The sequence below is a fragment of the Vipera berus genome (assembly GCF_964194415.1).
Source record: "Vipera berus genome assembly, chromosome: 14".
NCBI classification, from domain to species: Eukaryota; Metazoa; Chordata; class Lepidosauria; order Squamata; family Viperidae; genus Vipera; species Vipera berus.
This window is the reverse complement of record NC_138217.1, coordinates 13,204,267-13,221,203: the sequence shown is the minus strand read 5'-3', so window position 1 is coordinate 13,221,203 and position 16,937 is coordinate 13,204,267. Positions and strand designations below refer to the sequence as shown.

Sequence of the window (16,937 nt, the reverse complement as noted above, 5' to 3'; positions counted from 1 at the left end):
AATCTCAGCAACCATTAAGATATATATGGACTTCAACTCCCAGAATTCCCCAGCTGACCCGCTTTCCCTTTTGCTCCCCTGCCTCCCGCTCGGCAGGGGAGAAGGTGACCCGCTCCGAGCCGCGCACGTGCTCCGCTCAGGAAGAAACACCACTTCCCGGCAGGACTTGCGCCGCCCGAACGCGGGGGAGGCCGGCCGTTCCTCGGCCGCGCAGCATGCCGGGGCCGGTAGTCCGAGACGCGAGTGGCAGGCCGCGAGAGCGACACCCGAGCCGGGCGAATCGCTGCCCTTCCCGGGGTAGGGTATGTAAATAGGTGGGACGCGCCGCCAATGAGGGCCGCGCGGGGCGGGGTCCTTCGAGGCCCGGATGCTGAGGAGCGCAGACGGGCCCCGGGCCGGCGCGGAGGCGAAGTTGACCTCGCTCGTCTCTCCTTTCCCCGAGCAGCCGGCGGCAGCAGCGGCAGCGGCGGCAGCGGCGGCGGCGAGGCGGGCGATGGCGGCGGGGCTCCCCCGAGCCGGGGCGCCGGCCGTGAGCGCCTGAGCAAGGGCGGGCGGGCGGGCGAGAGCGCTAGGCCGCGCAGAGCCCCCGCCCGGCTCCCCCCTCGCAGCGCGGCGCCTTCGGGGAGGGGGTCGCGGCCCCTCCCCCACTCTGGCGGGGGCGCGGCGGGGGCAGGGGGAGGAGGGGGCGGGGCGGCCCGGCCATGTTCTCGGTGCTCTCCTACGGGCGGCTGGTGGCCCGCGCCGTGCTGGGCGGCCTCTCGCAGACCGACTCCCGCGACTACAGCCTGGTGACGGCCAGCTGCGGCTTCGGCAAGGACTTCCGCAAGGGCATCCTGAAGAAGGGCATGTGCTACGGCGACGACGCCTGCTTCGTGGCCCGGCACCGCACGGCCGATGTGCTGGGTGAGTGGGGGGGGGGGAGGGCCGGAAGGGGCCCCCGGACTGCCTGGGCCTGTCCCTCCCTCCGTCCCCCCATTGCCCCTTCTCTCCTTCCTCCCTCTTTTCCCTTCTCCATCCCTCCTTTCCTTCCTTTCTTCTCTCGCTCCCTTTCCTTCTTCCTTCCTTCCCTCCCTCCCTCCTTCCTTCTCTCGCTCCCTTTCCTCCCTCCTTCCTTCCCTCCCTCTTCCTTCCCTCCCTCCCTCCGTCCTCCCATTGCCCCTTCTCTCCTTCCTCCCTCTTTTCCCTTCTCCATCCCTCCCTTCCTTCCTTCCTTCTCTCGCTCCCTTTCCTTCTTCCTTCCTTCCCTCCCTCCCTCCCTCCCTCCCTCCCTCCTTCCTTCCTTCCTTCTCTCGCTCCCTTTCCTCCCTCCTTCCTTCCCTCCCTCTTCCTTCCCTCCCTCCCTCCGTCCTCCCATTGCCCCTTCTCTCCTTCCTCCCTCTTTTCCCTTCTCCATCCCTCCCTTCCTTCCTTCCTTCTCTCGCTCCCTTTCCTTCTTCCTTCCTTCCCTCCCTCCCTCCTTCCCTCCCTCCCCCATTCCCCCTTCTCTCCTTCCTTTCACTTTTTCCTTCCTCCCTCTTTTCCCTTCTCCATCTCTCCCTCCCCTTCCTTCCTTCCTTCTCTCACTCCCTTCCCTCCCTCCCTCCCTCCTTCCTTTCCCCCATTCCTGCCGTCAGAAAGAGCAGCCCCAGGTAGCAGTTGCTGGGCCATCCAGATTGCATATCTAGAGGCGCTGGGAAGAGCCGGTTAATTGCCTATCCAGGCTGCCACTGCTGCCACTTGCCTCACCGCTGAAGCTCCGCCTGGTGCCCAGCCAGGGCCCGCTCAGCCCCTCCTGTAGCCCCCAGCTGGCAGCCGCTGAGCTGAGCTTCCCGGCGCCCCTTTTCTTTGCTCCCTGGCAGAGCCTGAAGAGGAGCAGGAGCAAAAGGGCAGCGCCCGCATTCCCCAGTCCTGCCTTCTCTTGCCTGTCTGAAGCCCAGTGTGTGTGTGTGGGGGGGGGGGTTTCACCCTTAACCTTGAGCCCCAGGCTGGCCCTGTGCAGAAGAGGCCGCCCGTCCCTCCCTCCCTGCACCTGGGGTCCTGGCCAGGGGCAAAGGTGAAAAGACGCCCCCGTGACATTGGGTGGGGTGCCAGAGGTCAAACCGGGTCTCTCTCCAGATGGGCAGCCACAGCAAAAGGAAACTGCAGCTCCCCTGGGTGGGTGGGTGGGTTTCCAGGACCCCCTCCAGGCATTTCAGAGAACAGCGGATTCCAGGTTACAGTGTCGCGAGGTATGTTTAATGGCGGCCATTCCTCCTGTGTCTGAAATGTGTTTGGTTAACGTCGCCCTGGTAGCCTTAAGCAGTGAGTAAACACTAAAGAAAGGCACCCGTTGCTCTCAGCTGGGCTTCCCAGCCGGGAAATGCTGCAGAACCAGCAGCCTGGGGCCGGGAGCAAAGGTCCTACAGGGCAGGTTGCTGCTTCAGTTTATTATTTTTTTATCCTCTGGGTTTGGGCTAGAAGGCCCCAGGAGACGGAGACCTTGACCTGTGACCTGCATGCTCTTCATTCTGCTGAAACTGAGTAGGCTGTGTGTGCAGCGCTTGCTTTCTGCAGAGGCGCCTGGGCCACGCGTGACGGGAAGGCGGGAGGAACCCGGAGCGAACTTGCTGTGATTCATCCTGGTTCTGCACTGCGTTTGAGGGCTGCACCTCCCCTGATTAATGGCGCTGCCGGACCTGATTTGCAAATCATCTGGTCCCTCAAGCGCAGTAGAGAGGGAATTCTGCTTTAAACCCTGTTGCCTTTTGTAACTTGAATAGTCGCTAAACTGTTGTAAGTCAAGGATTGCCTGTTTTAAAACTTTGGCACACACTGTAGCAACTCTGTGGGTTTTGAGGTTAACATTGGTGTGTTTCGTGCCTGCTTTTCAGCCAAGATTGAGTCCTAGCTCAGCCAGCCTCTACAATCCACAGGGAGTTCTGTGAATGGTGTGATATTGATGCCTTGTGACACACACACACACACACACACACACACACACACATCCCAATGATTTTCTTTCAGCCAGGAAGTGCTGCAGATGGAATGGGGGGTGGGGTTTGAGGTAAAGGTGGCAATTTCTTGATTCCAGCCCAAAGCCCACAATAAGGAGGATTCAGGTTGCGGCTGTCATTTCTCGGTTAGATCTCTCTGGGGGTTTTTTTTTGTGGGGAGGGTACCTCATGGCAGCTCCCCCCCCCTTTCTGCTTTTCCTGGTGTCCTGGCTTGACCCCTTCCCTTCTTGCCATCCGCAGCTCCATGTTTTCCTATTTGAGATGTCTTTAATTTATGCTTCTCAAATGCAGCTGATGACACATCGTTTATTTTGGCACCCTGGACGTTTTGATCCTTTCGGAGTGTCTTTAGCCAAAAAGTTGCCTTATTTTGCCTGTTTCTTTTTCCATCTAGGCCCAGTTGCTCTGATTTTTTCTCTCTCTTTCTCCCCCCCCTTCGGTGGTAGGAGTGAGCAAGGCAAAAATTCCTTGGCTTTCTCCTTGGAAAGCCTCTGTTAGCTGGGGAAGGGTGTGGGAAAGTCAGATGAGCTACTCCTAGGGGGAAAACCTGCATGGACACCTGGAGTTGGCCCAACTTCCAAGCCGTGACCTCGTTTGACCAGCAGTTTAAAAAAAGTACACACAACTTTTGCCTGTTGTGTAATCAGTGTGATCTGTAAAATACCCTCCTCAAGGAGTTGCACTGTGCATGAGACCGAACCAAGGCCCAAATCCTTTTACTTGCAAAGTGGCCTCTGATCCTCCGTTTCTACAGCCAAAGGTCCTGGAGACGTGAAGTCCTAAAATTTTGAAGGGTGGCAGGCTGGCTTTAGATAGATTAAAACCAACACACATTTGCATGCATTAATACCTTCACTCATATTTGCAAACGTGGACTTAGGAGATGTATTGTCTCAAATTTTGGTGGTCAAGGGCAAATCAGTTTTCTAGGTGAGAGGGGAAAGAAAGCCTGTTCACCCTGATGACTAGACTTTTCTGCGTGTTTTTTTTTTCCTGTCATCACCGGGAACACATTTTTAAAATGCTGCAAGGTGATCCTTCCATGGGGGACAGAATTTCCCCAAAGGTTAAGGTTACAACGACAAGCGTGGACCAGGCCTGCCTGGTTCTCCTCCTGAGTCTTATCTCCTGAGTTAAATTCCAGAAGGTCTGTTTAAAAAAAACAAAAACAAAACTACATGCCAGATCAGTTAGTAATCTTAATTGGGTGGGCCCATCTGGAAAGATCACACATTTTTTAAAAGATGGAGGAAGTGCCTGATTCATGAGAACGAATGAGGAAGTTGTCGAGCATCAGCATCTTCAGAGAATCTTGGTTGCCCAAGAGGTATCTCCCCTGTTAAATAATCAGAATATTTACTCGAAGAACATTTCCTTTAGCCAGGGAGATGTCCTGGGGTTCATGCTTTTCAACTTTGGCACCTTTAAGATGGGTGGACTTCAATTCCCAGAATTCCCCAGCCAGCCTAGGGGAATTCACCCATCTTAAAGGTGCCACTGATCTAAGGAGACCTTGCCTTCTCAAGCCTCTTCGGGTTGACCAAGCTGAAGCCTAGAGAGCGATGGTTGCAGCGTGGCGGAGGCTGTTAGTGTGTGTTTGCCCTTGAATTGTTGGTGCTCCCAAGTCAGCAAAGGAGAAGCTGAAATAAGTCCCTGGCTTCGGATTCTGGGAACTCCTAGCTCCGATTAGAAATAGCAGAAGGTGACTTTGTCAGTTGTGAACCAAAACAATTTCCTTTTGGCACACACGCCTGTTGAGAAGTCCACCCCATTGTCTTAACACACCTTCAAGGAGCTCTCCCCCTCCCTCTCTTGACAGGGGAAGGACGTGTCCTTCCCATTATTCCCCCTCTGTGCGCTCACTCTACACAATTTCCTTGCTGGTTTCATCAGGGCGACCTTGCTTAATGAAAAAAAAAAGGAAGACTGCTGATGCAAGCCTGGCCCAATTTACTTTGCAAATTAGGAAGTCCCCTTTGGACAGCCGGGGACAAATTAAGGGATTATTCCAGTAGGCTCAAAGGCAAATCACCCAGGGGTGCCTTTGAACTTTGCCACCGTGTCAATTATTCAGCCCGGCTGACCTTGGCACCGAGGCTCCCTGGCTGAATGTCTCTGTATTCGACCTCGGCTCTGCTTTTCTAGTGCCGCTTTTTCTTATCCTTGAGAAATTGTAGGCCGTTTAGTTGAGGGAGGTTGCTGGCTGATGCCGGAAGAGAGAGTAAATCTTAATAACCCGTTGCCATTTCTAGGCATCACTGCAGCGTTCCATAAAAAAGGCTTCGTGTCCTTCTTTTTCTTAGTCATCGGCGGCTTTTGCAAATGGGAATAAAAACGCTCTAGCCAGTTTGGGGGCGCTGGGAGCTTTTTGCCGATTCCCCAACGCTTCTCTCTCCCTTCGCCTTTGGTTGCTCAGCGCTGCAGCTGGCCACGTCATTATAATCCACGTATATAACATGCCATAAGCAGTAACTCCGGGGACCACACCGGCCGCCTTCTCTGCAGATTGCAAAAACATGGAAAATGACAGAAGACAGACAGCAAAAATCTACTAGGCATATTTCTCTGTTCTTGGGAAACCAGTGACTTCCCACTCTGTGCATTCGTAAGTCTGAGAGGCTTCGGAGATTCTTACCGGCTTGTAGTTTGAGGGTTTAGCTTAGCTTTTGAGTTCAGCACATTTGTGTTTCCTTGGTGCAAAAGGGAGGGAGGGAGGGAAGTAAAAGAGAAGGAAGGAAGGCAGGAAGGCATTGCAATTGGGTTTCATGCTGTCTGGTATAGAGAAGGGGGTCCTTCGTTGCTGTGCTGATGGGAATACTAGAAAAGAAACTTTACACAGCCAGGCTGCGACTATTTTGGGAGTGAGTTTGATTGATGCTGGTTAGCTGCAACATGTTGGCAGATGACATGGGTCATGCCACTGTCAGCTTTAATTGCTGTTTCAGCCGGGAACATAAATAAAGGGCACTTTACAGATTAGCAGGCTTCGTTTTATGTAATAAATCAGTTTTAACTTTTTGGCCAGAGATTAGTGGCTTTTTGTTCCAAAGGAGATGTGCCGGAAGCAGATTTCCTGATTAGTGACTCATGCAGTCTCCTGAACGATGCTGTATGATGATCTTCGTAACTGCAGGAAAAGATTGGATTTTTTTCGTCCTGTGTTAAATCAATCGGTCAGCTGGCTTTTCCAGAAAACGCTGCGTCCCACCTTCCCGTATCTGTCTGGTTATTTCTTATAAGCATTTTCGTTCTCTGGGACGCAAAATATCATTTCAGTTTGGTGCTGAAACTGTGTAAAGTCTATTCCTGCCATTATTTCAAAATTACCTTTGGGACTAGGATGTTCTCTGCCCGGATGTGTCTGCCCCTTTATTCTGCATTTTGTAAACGTGTGGCCATATAGAAATGGGAACGTGTTTGTGGAAAAACTGCAGAAAAAGAGTTCGCGGGGGGGGGGGGGGGGCTGTCCTTGGTCCTGTTTGCTTTTGACTTCTGCAGTCCTTACATCGCTGCATCAGTTCCTCCTTCGGGCTTTTGCAATAAAAACTGCTGCTCTACTGCAGCGTTGGCTGGGGAATTCTGGAAGCTGAAGCCCACATACCTTCAAGTTGTGTGGTTGAGAAACACTGCTTTGTTGCGTTCATGGAATCACAGGGCTGGAAGGGACCTTGGAGGTCTTCTAGTCTAACCCCCAAGGCAGGAGTCCTCGTCCCATGTCAGACAAAGGGTCGCCAATCTTCTCTTGAAAACCTCCAGAGATGGAGGCAAGGCTGATCCACTGATTATCCTCACTGTCAGGAAGTTCCTCCTTATTTCCAGGCTGGGTCTCCTTCTGCTGAGCTTCCGCCCGTTGCTTCTTGTCCTGCCGTTGATGCTTTGGAGAATAAAGCGAGGCTCTTTCCTTGCGAGACCTCTTCAAGCACCGGAAGACGGCTATCGCGTCACCCCTCTCTTCACTCAGCTAAATGCACCCTAGCACCTTCAGCTATTCTTTCGTGGGTGGCTGGGGTCTTCAGATTTGGCAACCTTAAGACCAGTGGACTTCAGCTCCCAGAATTCCCCAGCCAGCAGTGAATTCTGGGAGTTGAAGTCCGCAAGTCTGAAAGTGGCCAGGTTTGGAGACCCCCGCTGTACGGTGCCAACTGGGAAAGCAGCTAGAAAGTCTCCTTTAGTGTATGGCCTCTACAGAGGTCGTGCAATCACTGATACACAAACGTAGTTTGAATTAGAGGTGGTGATAAAGCCAGAACACGCCAGTATTTGGAGGGCTGACTTCTCTCTCTCTCTCTCTCTCCCTTCCGAAGGGGTCGCAGACGGCGTCGGAGGCTGGCGAGACTACGGCGTCGACCCGTCTCAGTTCTCAGGGACTCTGATGCGCACTTGTGAACGTTTGGTAAAGGAAGGACGGTTTGTGCCCAGCCACCCTGTGGGGATCCTCACCACAAGCTACTGTGAGCTGCTGCAGCACAAGGCCCCCCTGCTTGGTAAGAAGAAGGACCCCCCCCCGCAAATCTTCGATTCCCCTAAGCAATCGACATCTTCCCGTTTTGTCCTGAGTCCCGAGAACCAGCCTGACCGAGGGAAACGGGGAACCTTTGGCCCAGTAGTGGCTTTGCTTGCTGCTCACCTGACGCCAGGCTTCTCTGCCAAGAAACCTCTCTCTTAATGTGGGTTATTTTTAAGTGCCCTCAGCTAAACCCAAGAGGAGGCTTTGCCCTTCCCGTGAAACGTCTCACAAACAGCCCTGGCCGGAGAATTGGCTCCCTTCAGACCCTGGAGCCCAGGCCATCCGGGGGAGTCTGGGGGCCCAGCTCCTCCTCGAAACAGCCCCCGGCCAGGAATAGTCCTCTCAAGGAGAAAGCCCACTCCCATCTGCGCCGTCTCCTCCTCCTCCCGGGTGACCACCAAGGCTGTCCTTGGAGAGATGTGCGTTAGCGTCGTTTAATCTCTCAAAATCTCTGAAAACCTGGTTCCTGCACTGGCGGTGCTGCTTCTGTTGTCCAAGGGTTTATCCTGCTTTGTGTGGGTTGAAGGCCTTCGCTCTTGTTGGAACAGGGGCGGGGGGGGGGGCTCCTCTGTCTGTGCGGACCCTCAATAAAGGGGGGCCGGGACCGGCACTGCAAGGAATCCGGCTGGTGGTTTGTCAGTTCGGGGGAGAATTCTGCTCCTGCTTTCAAGGGCCTTCAGATACCAGCTTTCACCAGAGCGGAGGGAGAAAACCAATGTCTGTTCCTTCAGAACGGCAGGTGGCAGAGGATTTAAAACTCAGCTGGAAGCAGCCGGCCAAATTCTCAATTTAGGGCATTTTTTTGCCTAATGTGTGCCTCATTCCAGCTTATGTTCCAAGGTAGTTGGTAACCGTGGGTGTTTCAGAAGCCAGACTGTGAGCCTGGCTTTTACAGGTAGTCCTCGACTTACGACCACAACGGAGCCCCAAATTTCTCTTGCCAAGTGAGACCTTTGTTAAGTGAGCCTTGCCCCCTTTTACAGCCATTCTTCCGACACTTGTTAAGTGAATCACTGCCGTTGTTAAGTGAGTAACATGGTGGTTAAGTAAATCCAGCTTCCCCGTTGACTCGGCTTGTCAGAAGGCCGCAAAAGGGGATCCCGGGACCCTGTGGCCGTCGTAAACAGGAGCCACTTGCCAAGCGTCCTGATTTTGATCACCTGACCACGGGCATGTTGCAGCGGTCGTGGGAAAACCAGCCCTAGGTGGCTTTTTCCCAGTGCCGTGGTGGCTTGGAGCGGTCGCAAGAGGAGCGGTGGCAGGGAACTCCGGAGTAGCGCCTCCCACCAGCTGAACGTCCACCTCTCCTTCCTAGGAAGCAGCACGGCCTGCATCGTTGTCCTGGATCGGCGCACCCGGCGCCTGCACACCGCAAACCTGGGCGATTCGGGCTTCCTGGTGGTCCGAGGGGGCCGGGTGGTCCACCGCTCGGAAGAACAGCAGCACTATTTCAATAGTCCCTTCCAGCTCTCCATTGCTCCCCCCGAAGCCGAGGGGGTGGTCTTCAGCGACAGGTGAGGCTTCCCGTGGGGCGCGGCAGGCGGGAGAGGCAACGGCCTGCCTGGAACGCTCGGGAATAGCTGCGTTTCCAGCTCAGCTTCCCTCTGGCTGGAGTTGACGCTCCCGAGAGGTTTCGTCCTTCCAGTGGTGGCAGGTGGTTATTTGTGGCAAGGGGCTCTTTAAACCAGTGCTTGTCAGCCGTGGGAGCTCCAGGTGGGTGGACTTCAACTCCTTGCTGGCTGGGGAATTCTGGGAGTTGAAGTCCACCCATCTGGAAGCTTCCAAGGCTGACAAACTGGTTTAAGTAGATTAATTTCTTTTGTTAGTGTTCGGGGGGAGCTATATTCCCAGTCAACGTTCCTTGCCTCCCTTTCCGCGGCTGACTATCAGTTCGTGGAGGTGACGAGTCAAAACGCAAAGCGTGGTGCTCTTTCTACGCACTCAGGCCTTGCCTGATGCTTTCTCTCCACGAGGGCCGAGGCATCAGATCCAGTCTTTCCTATTTCCCCCCGGGCGACTTGTTTGCAAAGCAAAACCACCGTTTCGTGTTGTGAAGGGAAATATTGACACGACGGCAGGGAGTGTGTTTGGCTTTCGCCGGGTACATGCCGTATTGTACCGGGTGGAGGGCATAACTGAGTTAGAGGGATGGGAGGTGCAGGAATGTGAGAGAAAAACAGTACAAAATGTTGAGGCTGCTGACTTGCTGATGGAGATGGGGGTGCCAAATAGGTTGTCGGAATAATAGAGATGAAAGGGACCTTGGAGGTCTTCTAGTCCAGCCCCCTGCTCAAGCAGCAGACCCTGTGTCATTTGAGACAAACGGTTATTCAATCTCGTCTTAAACCTCCAGTGTTGGAGCACCCACAACTTCTGGAGGCAAGCTGTTGCATCCTTCTCTCCCTCCCTCCCTCTGTCCTATGTTTGTTTCTATCTATCTATCTATCTATCTATCTATCTATCTATCTATCTATCTATCTATCTATCTATCTATCTCGAAACCATACAATCCTAGGGCTGGAAGGGACCTTTGAGGTCTTCTAGTCCAACCCCCTATCCCTTTTCAGACAAACGGTCGTTTTAAGTCCCTTCTTAAAAACCTCCCGGGATGGAGCATCCACAGCTTCTGATGAATTGTTCTCTTTCTTAGTTCTATGTTGGATCTCTCCTTGATAAGTTTCCATCCGGTGTTTCTTGCCCTGCTTTCAGAGGCTTTGGGGAATAGGTCAACAACCCCCCCCCCTTCTTTGTGGCAGCCCCTCAAATATTGGAACACGGCTGTCATGTGACACTGCCTGGTTCTGTCAGGGACCTTCTGTTCATCTCAAATTTTGTAAAGGGTTCTGCCCCTGCTAACATACTCCAGCAGTGAGACGGCACCTCCTGACAGCCAGAAAAGGGAGGCACATGACTGCCGCTTGCCTTTCAGTCCCGTTGAAAGTTTCCAGCCGTGCTGGACGCCCCGCGAACTCCCACTTGGCAGAACCCCAAGCTCTGACAGGGAAGCCGTGGAAAAGCACATTTTGTCCCACAGGAGCCCCGGCTGCAAAGGGCACAGACAGCAGGCAGAGAACGGGAGCGAGAGGGGAAAATTGTAGTGATGAGTTGCTCAAGGGGGAGCCTTTTGGATTCCTTTTGGGGACCCTCATCGGGGTCTTTGCAAAGTGTTGAGCTGGGCAAAGCGCCCTCCTTGGCCCCGGGGGCTTTAAAGCCTCCCATCAGTGGCTCAGCCTGGTTCATCACCTTCCGGCTTTTGTCTTTCTCTACAAAGGCCATGCAAAATGGGGCTTTGGTCGTGGCAGATGTAAAGCCTGTCTTCCTGAGAGTAAGCGGCCCTGGGTTCAGCAGACTGGAGAAGCCTCCGCTGGCTGCACAATCTTGCTGGTGTAGGGAGAACTGCCCCTCTTGCACAGGTTAAGCCTTAACACCCACCCACCGCATTTCACATCTCGCTCTCTCTGCTTTCTTGGTGCTTCCTCAGCCCGGATGCTGCTGACAGCACCACCTTTGATGTCCAGCTGGGAGACATCATCCTGACGGCCACAGACGGACTCTTCGACAACATGCCGGACTACATGATCCTCCAGGAGCTGAAAAAACTCAAGGTCAGAGCTTTCAGTGGGCGGCACCGCAGAGAAATTAAAAACGCAGCCAGATCCCTGAGAGATAACATTTGTCCAACAATTGCATTGTTGCCTTGGCAGCCTGTTGGCGTTAAATGACAGGGTGCAACTTTGGGGCAAAATCGTCTTGGTGGGTTTTCTCCACTGGCAAAATTTTCTGGTCCTCTCCTCCATGACCTTCTGAATCTTTTCTCAGGGTTCAAAGCGGGAGCCGAGTAAAAGTTTAAAGTTGAGGGCAGGTTTATCTTTTAATCTCCTCTTGTCCGTCCCCTATAATCCCTAAAGCAGACAGACGGTTATCGGAGAGCTGAAAATCTACTTTTCAGAATCGGATCCACTCAAATTTGCAACCTTAGAAAGATGGGGATTTGTGCTTGGCTTTTTGACTCGAGAAGATACAAGTGCTTTGCGTTAACCGTGTGCTTGCGGTAGGTGAAACAGACAAAAGCTCTTTAAACGTTCACAGTTTCTTTTTGCCGCCTTCCATCCAGAACTCAAATTACGAAAGCATCCAGCAGACGGCAAGCAGCATAGCTGAACAAGCCCACGAGCTGGCCTACGATCCAAATTACATGTCTCCCTTTGCACAGTTCGCGTGTGACAATGGACTGAACGTAAGAGGTAAGAGCGGCCGAGCGGGAAGAAGAGGAAGTCAGCCCTCCTGCATGTTTCCTCCAGAAGGCAGCGTTGGCTAGAATTCAGTCTGCAGAAGTGCACGAAACGAGAGAACCTGTTAATGCGGGTGCTAAGATGGGGCAAGACCTTGACCTGGGCATGCATATTTTTATACCTGCCACCGTATCAAATGGTTCAATTTTTTTTAATTATTTTTTTGTGCGTGTGGAGATTTGTCTCAATTTCTTGGCAGGTTTGAATTGCTGGAGCACTTAAAAGATATTTCCCAAAGAATTTAGAGGAGGCTGTGGATACATTTTGATCGCTTTTGGGGTTAAATTTCCTTTTCCCGGCTGTGTGTTTAGGGGGTAGGATTGTTTAACTTTGTTCCTCCTGTTTTATAGCACCAGGTCTTCAGCTACAAACTTGGAATAGAGTAACAGAGTTGGAAGGGGCCTTGGAGGTCTTCTAGTCCAACCCCCTGCTCAAGCAGGAGACCCCTTACCATTCCAGACAAGTGTCCGCCCAGTCTCTTCTTAAAAGCCTCCAGTGTTGGAGCACCCACAACCTCTGGAGGCAAACTCTTCCACTGGTTACTTGTTCTCACTGTCAGGAGATTTCTCCTTAATTCTTGGCTGGTTCTCACCTTAATTGGTTTCCATCCGTTGCTTCTTGTCCTGCCTTCTGGTGATTTGGGAAATAGATTGGGAAACCCCCCCCCCTCTTCTTTGTGGCAGCCCCTCAAATATTGGAAGACTGCTATCATATCCCCCCTGGTCCTTCTTTTCACTAGACTAGACATACCCAATTCCAGCAACTGTGTTTTGTATGTTTTAGCCTCCAGCCCTCTAACTATCTTTGTTGCTCTCTCTGCACTGTTTCCAGAGTCTCGACATCGTTTTTATAATACTCTAAAAACTTCTCCATGTCTTGCTTTTTAGGTGGAAAACCCGATGACATTACTGTTCTTCTCTCTATAGTAGCTGAATACACAGACTGACGGGCTGTAATGCTCAGCTTTTAAAGACTGGTGTGTCTCCCACTGTACTCAGCTTCACACGGACTATTTTCCTGCGGGCAGGAATTCTCTCTCTCTCTGCATCTGACCTCAGTGGCTAATCACACATTACGTCCATTGCCTGTTTTAAGATGCAGTCAAGACCCCTGGCCCCAAACCTCAGCTGGAGGACACCTGGGGATACCTCCAAGCAAGAAATGAAGAATTTTCAATACTTGAAGCCTGTCTTTCAAAATCGACTCGTAGTTATTGCATAGAAAGCGGGGTGGGGAGGGGGCTGGAGAGGGAATAATCTTACTTATGGCTCTGAAGAAAAGGTGAGCAAACAAGACCACCAGATTGGCTCTGCGTAGGTTAATTTGGGGGGGTGTTTCAAATCAGCAAAGAGAACCTCCGTGAGGTCTCGAGAAGGCATGGCTAGAAAAAGCCCAATTCTCACCCGTGGAAGGTCAGTACATGCTGCCCTTGGAAAACTTGTGTTTGTAACTGAATTCTCTGTAGGCTTTCCAAGTGTAGTGAGCCTTTCGGTCTCTTCCTATACATTTCCACTTGGGCAACTTGAAGATGTGCCGGGTGGGGCGTTCTGGAAGTTGAAGTCCGCACCTCTTCCAAGTTGCTCTGGTTGAAAAATATTGGTCTGTACGGTATTAGCCAGGAGCTTTGTTACTCAATTTGAAACACACAACTTGTCGTGAATTGTGGTGTGCACGTGTGCGAGAGTGTTTGTGAAGGTGCTAAACTGTTATAGCAGTGGGAATGTTGGCCTGTGGTATGACCCCACGGGGGCCCTTTTGTAGCTGGGTTTTTCTCCCAGGTTGTCGGCTAAAACTCTTCAGTCGCAGAGAAGTCTGAAGATGAACGAGGGAGATTGAGCAGCGATGCTGAGTGGGCTCCCGGCAGCCGTTGCGCTGCATAAGCAAAACCTGAGTGGGCAGCACTCGTATTTTGGTGGTGAGTTTGTGTACAGGATTCCCCAAGAAAGTAAATGTTTACAGGGCTCTTAACTGCTTAACTGGCAATATCACAGATTTTTTTCCCCAGTGACAAACACTCAATCCAATTTCTCAGTAGCTATAATTTCCCCTGCCCCATTTTTCTAAGCTTGTGTTAAAAAAAAGCTGTTTTTATTTATACATAACGCCTAAGAGGTATGTATAAAAATCTCGGTCAGTTTTTTATAATTTTTTCTTTTTGTTTTTGCCAGTAGGAAAAACAAAAGTCCTTTGCAATGAAAAGCCATGTTTTATAGAGCAAGTTGGGTCATGTTGATGTTTAGTTGATAATCTTGGTGAGTAAAAGCAACATTCCCTTTTTTAAAAAAACAAACAAACTCACAAAAGGGGTTTTTTTTACTGCCAGGTTTATTCTATTAAAAATGTACGTTTGAGGTTACCTCAGCCTGTTTTAAATATTATTTTTGGTGGTTGTACTGTATATTTGCATAATTGCGTCCGGCTTTTATTTATAATGAACATGTACCGTGTACATGTGGCTGTTTCAATGCATCCTCCTCCTAGCAGGCATTTCATTTGCGACGATCACGGGCAAAAAAATAATTTCATTTTTAGAAGCTGTTCCAACCAATTTTTCCAGTTTTCTTTTAAATCACTTTTTTTTTGTCCAGATGCCTTAACAACGTAGCTTGATAAAACTAATCGGTTTTGGGGGTACGGATACAGGGTGGCATACAGTGAAATGATGAAAATCGTGTAATATGAAAATATGGCCCATTGTAACGTTGTACAAACCATTTCAACCCCTCCTGTTTCTGATGCTGAAGCAGCTGGACCTAAGTATCTTCTGCTAGAAATTGTATATTAATGTGTCTTTATGCAGCCTCTTTCTTGCTTCGCTGGAGGGGTGGGTGGCTCTTAATGGGGAGTTGGTGTTTTGCGGGCGCCATCTCGTTATTTCGAGCAAACCCTGAGGAGCTACCAACTCTCCCACCGTTTTTTCCATTGTCCTGGGTCTCTAGAGATCATCAAGCTGATCTCTTCAGCCTTTCTGTAATTGTTAGCTAACTACGGAGGGGAAGGTGATTTAAAACACTGTTTGTCAACCTCGGCAGCTTTAAGATGGGTGGACTTCAACTCCCAGAATGCTATGCTGGCTATGCCGGCTGGGGAATTCTGGGAGTTGTCCACTTGTCTTAAAGCTGCCGAGGTTGAGAAATGCTGCTTTAGAAGGAGCTTGGTTTTGTTTAATTTAAAGCAATTTCTACTCTTAGCAGTATCTGTAAAGCCATTTGTTCCTTAGGACCATTTTTTTAGCCATGGTCAAATTGAATTTTTAAACTTGCATCGTCCGACTTTTTTCCCCCTTCCTCCCCTTTGGAACACCAAAGATTCCCATTGAGTTTATAGCTTTTGGCCATCTGTTTTTTTAAAAGCAATACTGTATTATAAACAAATCCTATTGCATGCTTGAGATCTCCCCCTCCCTCCTCCCCAATTTTAAGGTGAGCCTTCAAACCTAAAGACTCCGATTTCTTCCTAGGAACTTAAAAGCTGTCTGCGCACAAGAATTTTATTTTTTTACAAAAAGAAAAAAAAAATTAAAAAGGAAAAGGCGAGTCTCCTGCCCTTGGTAGGCCGACCTTTCCCGCCGGCCCTCCAAGCCATGGGTGCGTTTTCTCGGGGCGCCCTCTGGGGCTAGGATTTGGCCACATTCCATCTTCTCTTCAAACGGGGGACACCTTGACGGAGGAGAGCTAGACCCCCGACCTGCTTTTGGGGGGGACCTCCCCAATTCATTGGGGCAGCTTCAGGGCCAGCCTTTGAAAATGCCCACCGTTGCGTTTTCAGGTTGGGGGGGGCTCTGCTGCTCCTTAATGAGAGGAGGGGGCATCTCTTGGGCTCCATTTCCTTTGCTCAGGGTGGGGGGAATGAAAGCATCGCCAGCAGGATCCAAAGCTACCCAGAAGGCGGCAAACTGTGATTTCTCAAGGGTGGGGTGGGCAAAGGCCAGGTTTTCCCTGCGCCCCCCCCCCTTCTCTTTAGCATTCTGTCCTCAAAATCTGCTGCATTGCAGAGGTGACTCTGTCCCCCCAAAGCTGGGAGTGGGAGCCTGAACATCGTTGCCCGCCTCTTCCTGGAAGCAGGGGGGGGGCTTGGCAGCTTCCTAGTCCCCCCCCTTCTGCAGAAGGTTGCCTTCTGCTTTCTTAGGAGCCCCTCCGGATCCTGCTTAATTCCCACCCAAATGGGGGGGGGGGGAAACAGCACCTGGGACAGAAGGGGATCGAGATTTAAAAACCGTCCACAGTGAAAGCAAAGAGAAGAAATTATGGGAATGGCTCTTTTCCATGGAAAACCGGACTCAATCCAGACCTGGGTTTTGTTGTTTTTTTTGCGTCTTTATTTTATTTTATTTTTCCTTCTCCTGACAAGGATAGCTTATCTAATGAGGATGCCGTTTTCTTGTTAAATGAGACTATCGTGACCTGTAACTTACCTTAAAAAAGGAAATTTAAATTATGTGAATTGAATGTCTGGAGTATAATTTGTGCAAGAATAGTATCTGTAAATACATTTAAAAGAATTGTAAAGATATTTAATAAATATAGTATTTATACAATATATGGGGGCTTCCTTGAATTGTGGCTGAAGAAAAGGTCATGGTCTGTTGCAATTATATATATATATATATATTAATCAGTGCGTCCCAATCTTGGCAGCTTGAAGATGCGTGGACTTCAACTCCCAGAATTCCCAGCTATGCTGGCTGGGGAATTCTGGAAGTTGAAGTCCACACATCTTCAAGTTGGCAAGGTTGGGAAATACAGATTTAGCTCATCAAAGCCTCAAACTGGCCCCTCTTAACGGTCAAGAGCTATTCCAAGCATATACATTACATCTACCTTTTAATTTCTTTCACGAAGCAAATTCCGAAAAATGCGTTTCACTGCTCATACAGGCCATGTTGAGCGGCAATATAAAAGGAATATATTGGTCTTTTCTACAATATCTGCTGGTTTCACAATAGACAGTAGTTCCTGGGAGGTCATGTCCTCAGCAACAGTGGGACACTAAAATTAAATTTTTATAAACCTGTGTGCAATGAGGAATTCAGGGGAAGGAGCAAAGGGAAATATGTCTAACCCCCCCCCCCCACACACACACAAAAACATTTTGTGGATGTTTGGGGGAGTTTAATAAAGCCTACTGCTGCTAGAGAGAAATTGTTTTCCATTTTGTGTTCCTGGT

General features: G+C 50.7%; 1 protein-coding gene across 1 annotated transcript; it reads left to right on the top strand.

The window, feature by feature from the left end:
- The first annotated feature begins 486 nt into the window (after positions 1-486).
- Positions 487-16,463, top strand: PPTC7 (protein phosphatase targeting COQ7). The gene is made up of 6 exons (XM_081339305.1): positions 487-903; positions 7,277-7,456; positions 8,795-8,993; positions 10,961-11,084; positions 11,594-11,723; positions 12,659-16,463. The coding sequence occupies exons 1-6, from the start codon at positions 702-704 to the stop codon at positions 12,715-12,717; spliced, it is 894 nt and encodes a 297-aa protein (XP_081195431.1). The 5' UTR covers positions 487-701; the 3' UTR covers positions 12,718-16,463.
- The last annotated feature ends 474 nt before the right edge of the window (positions 16,464-16,937 follow it).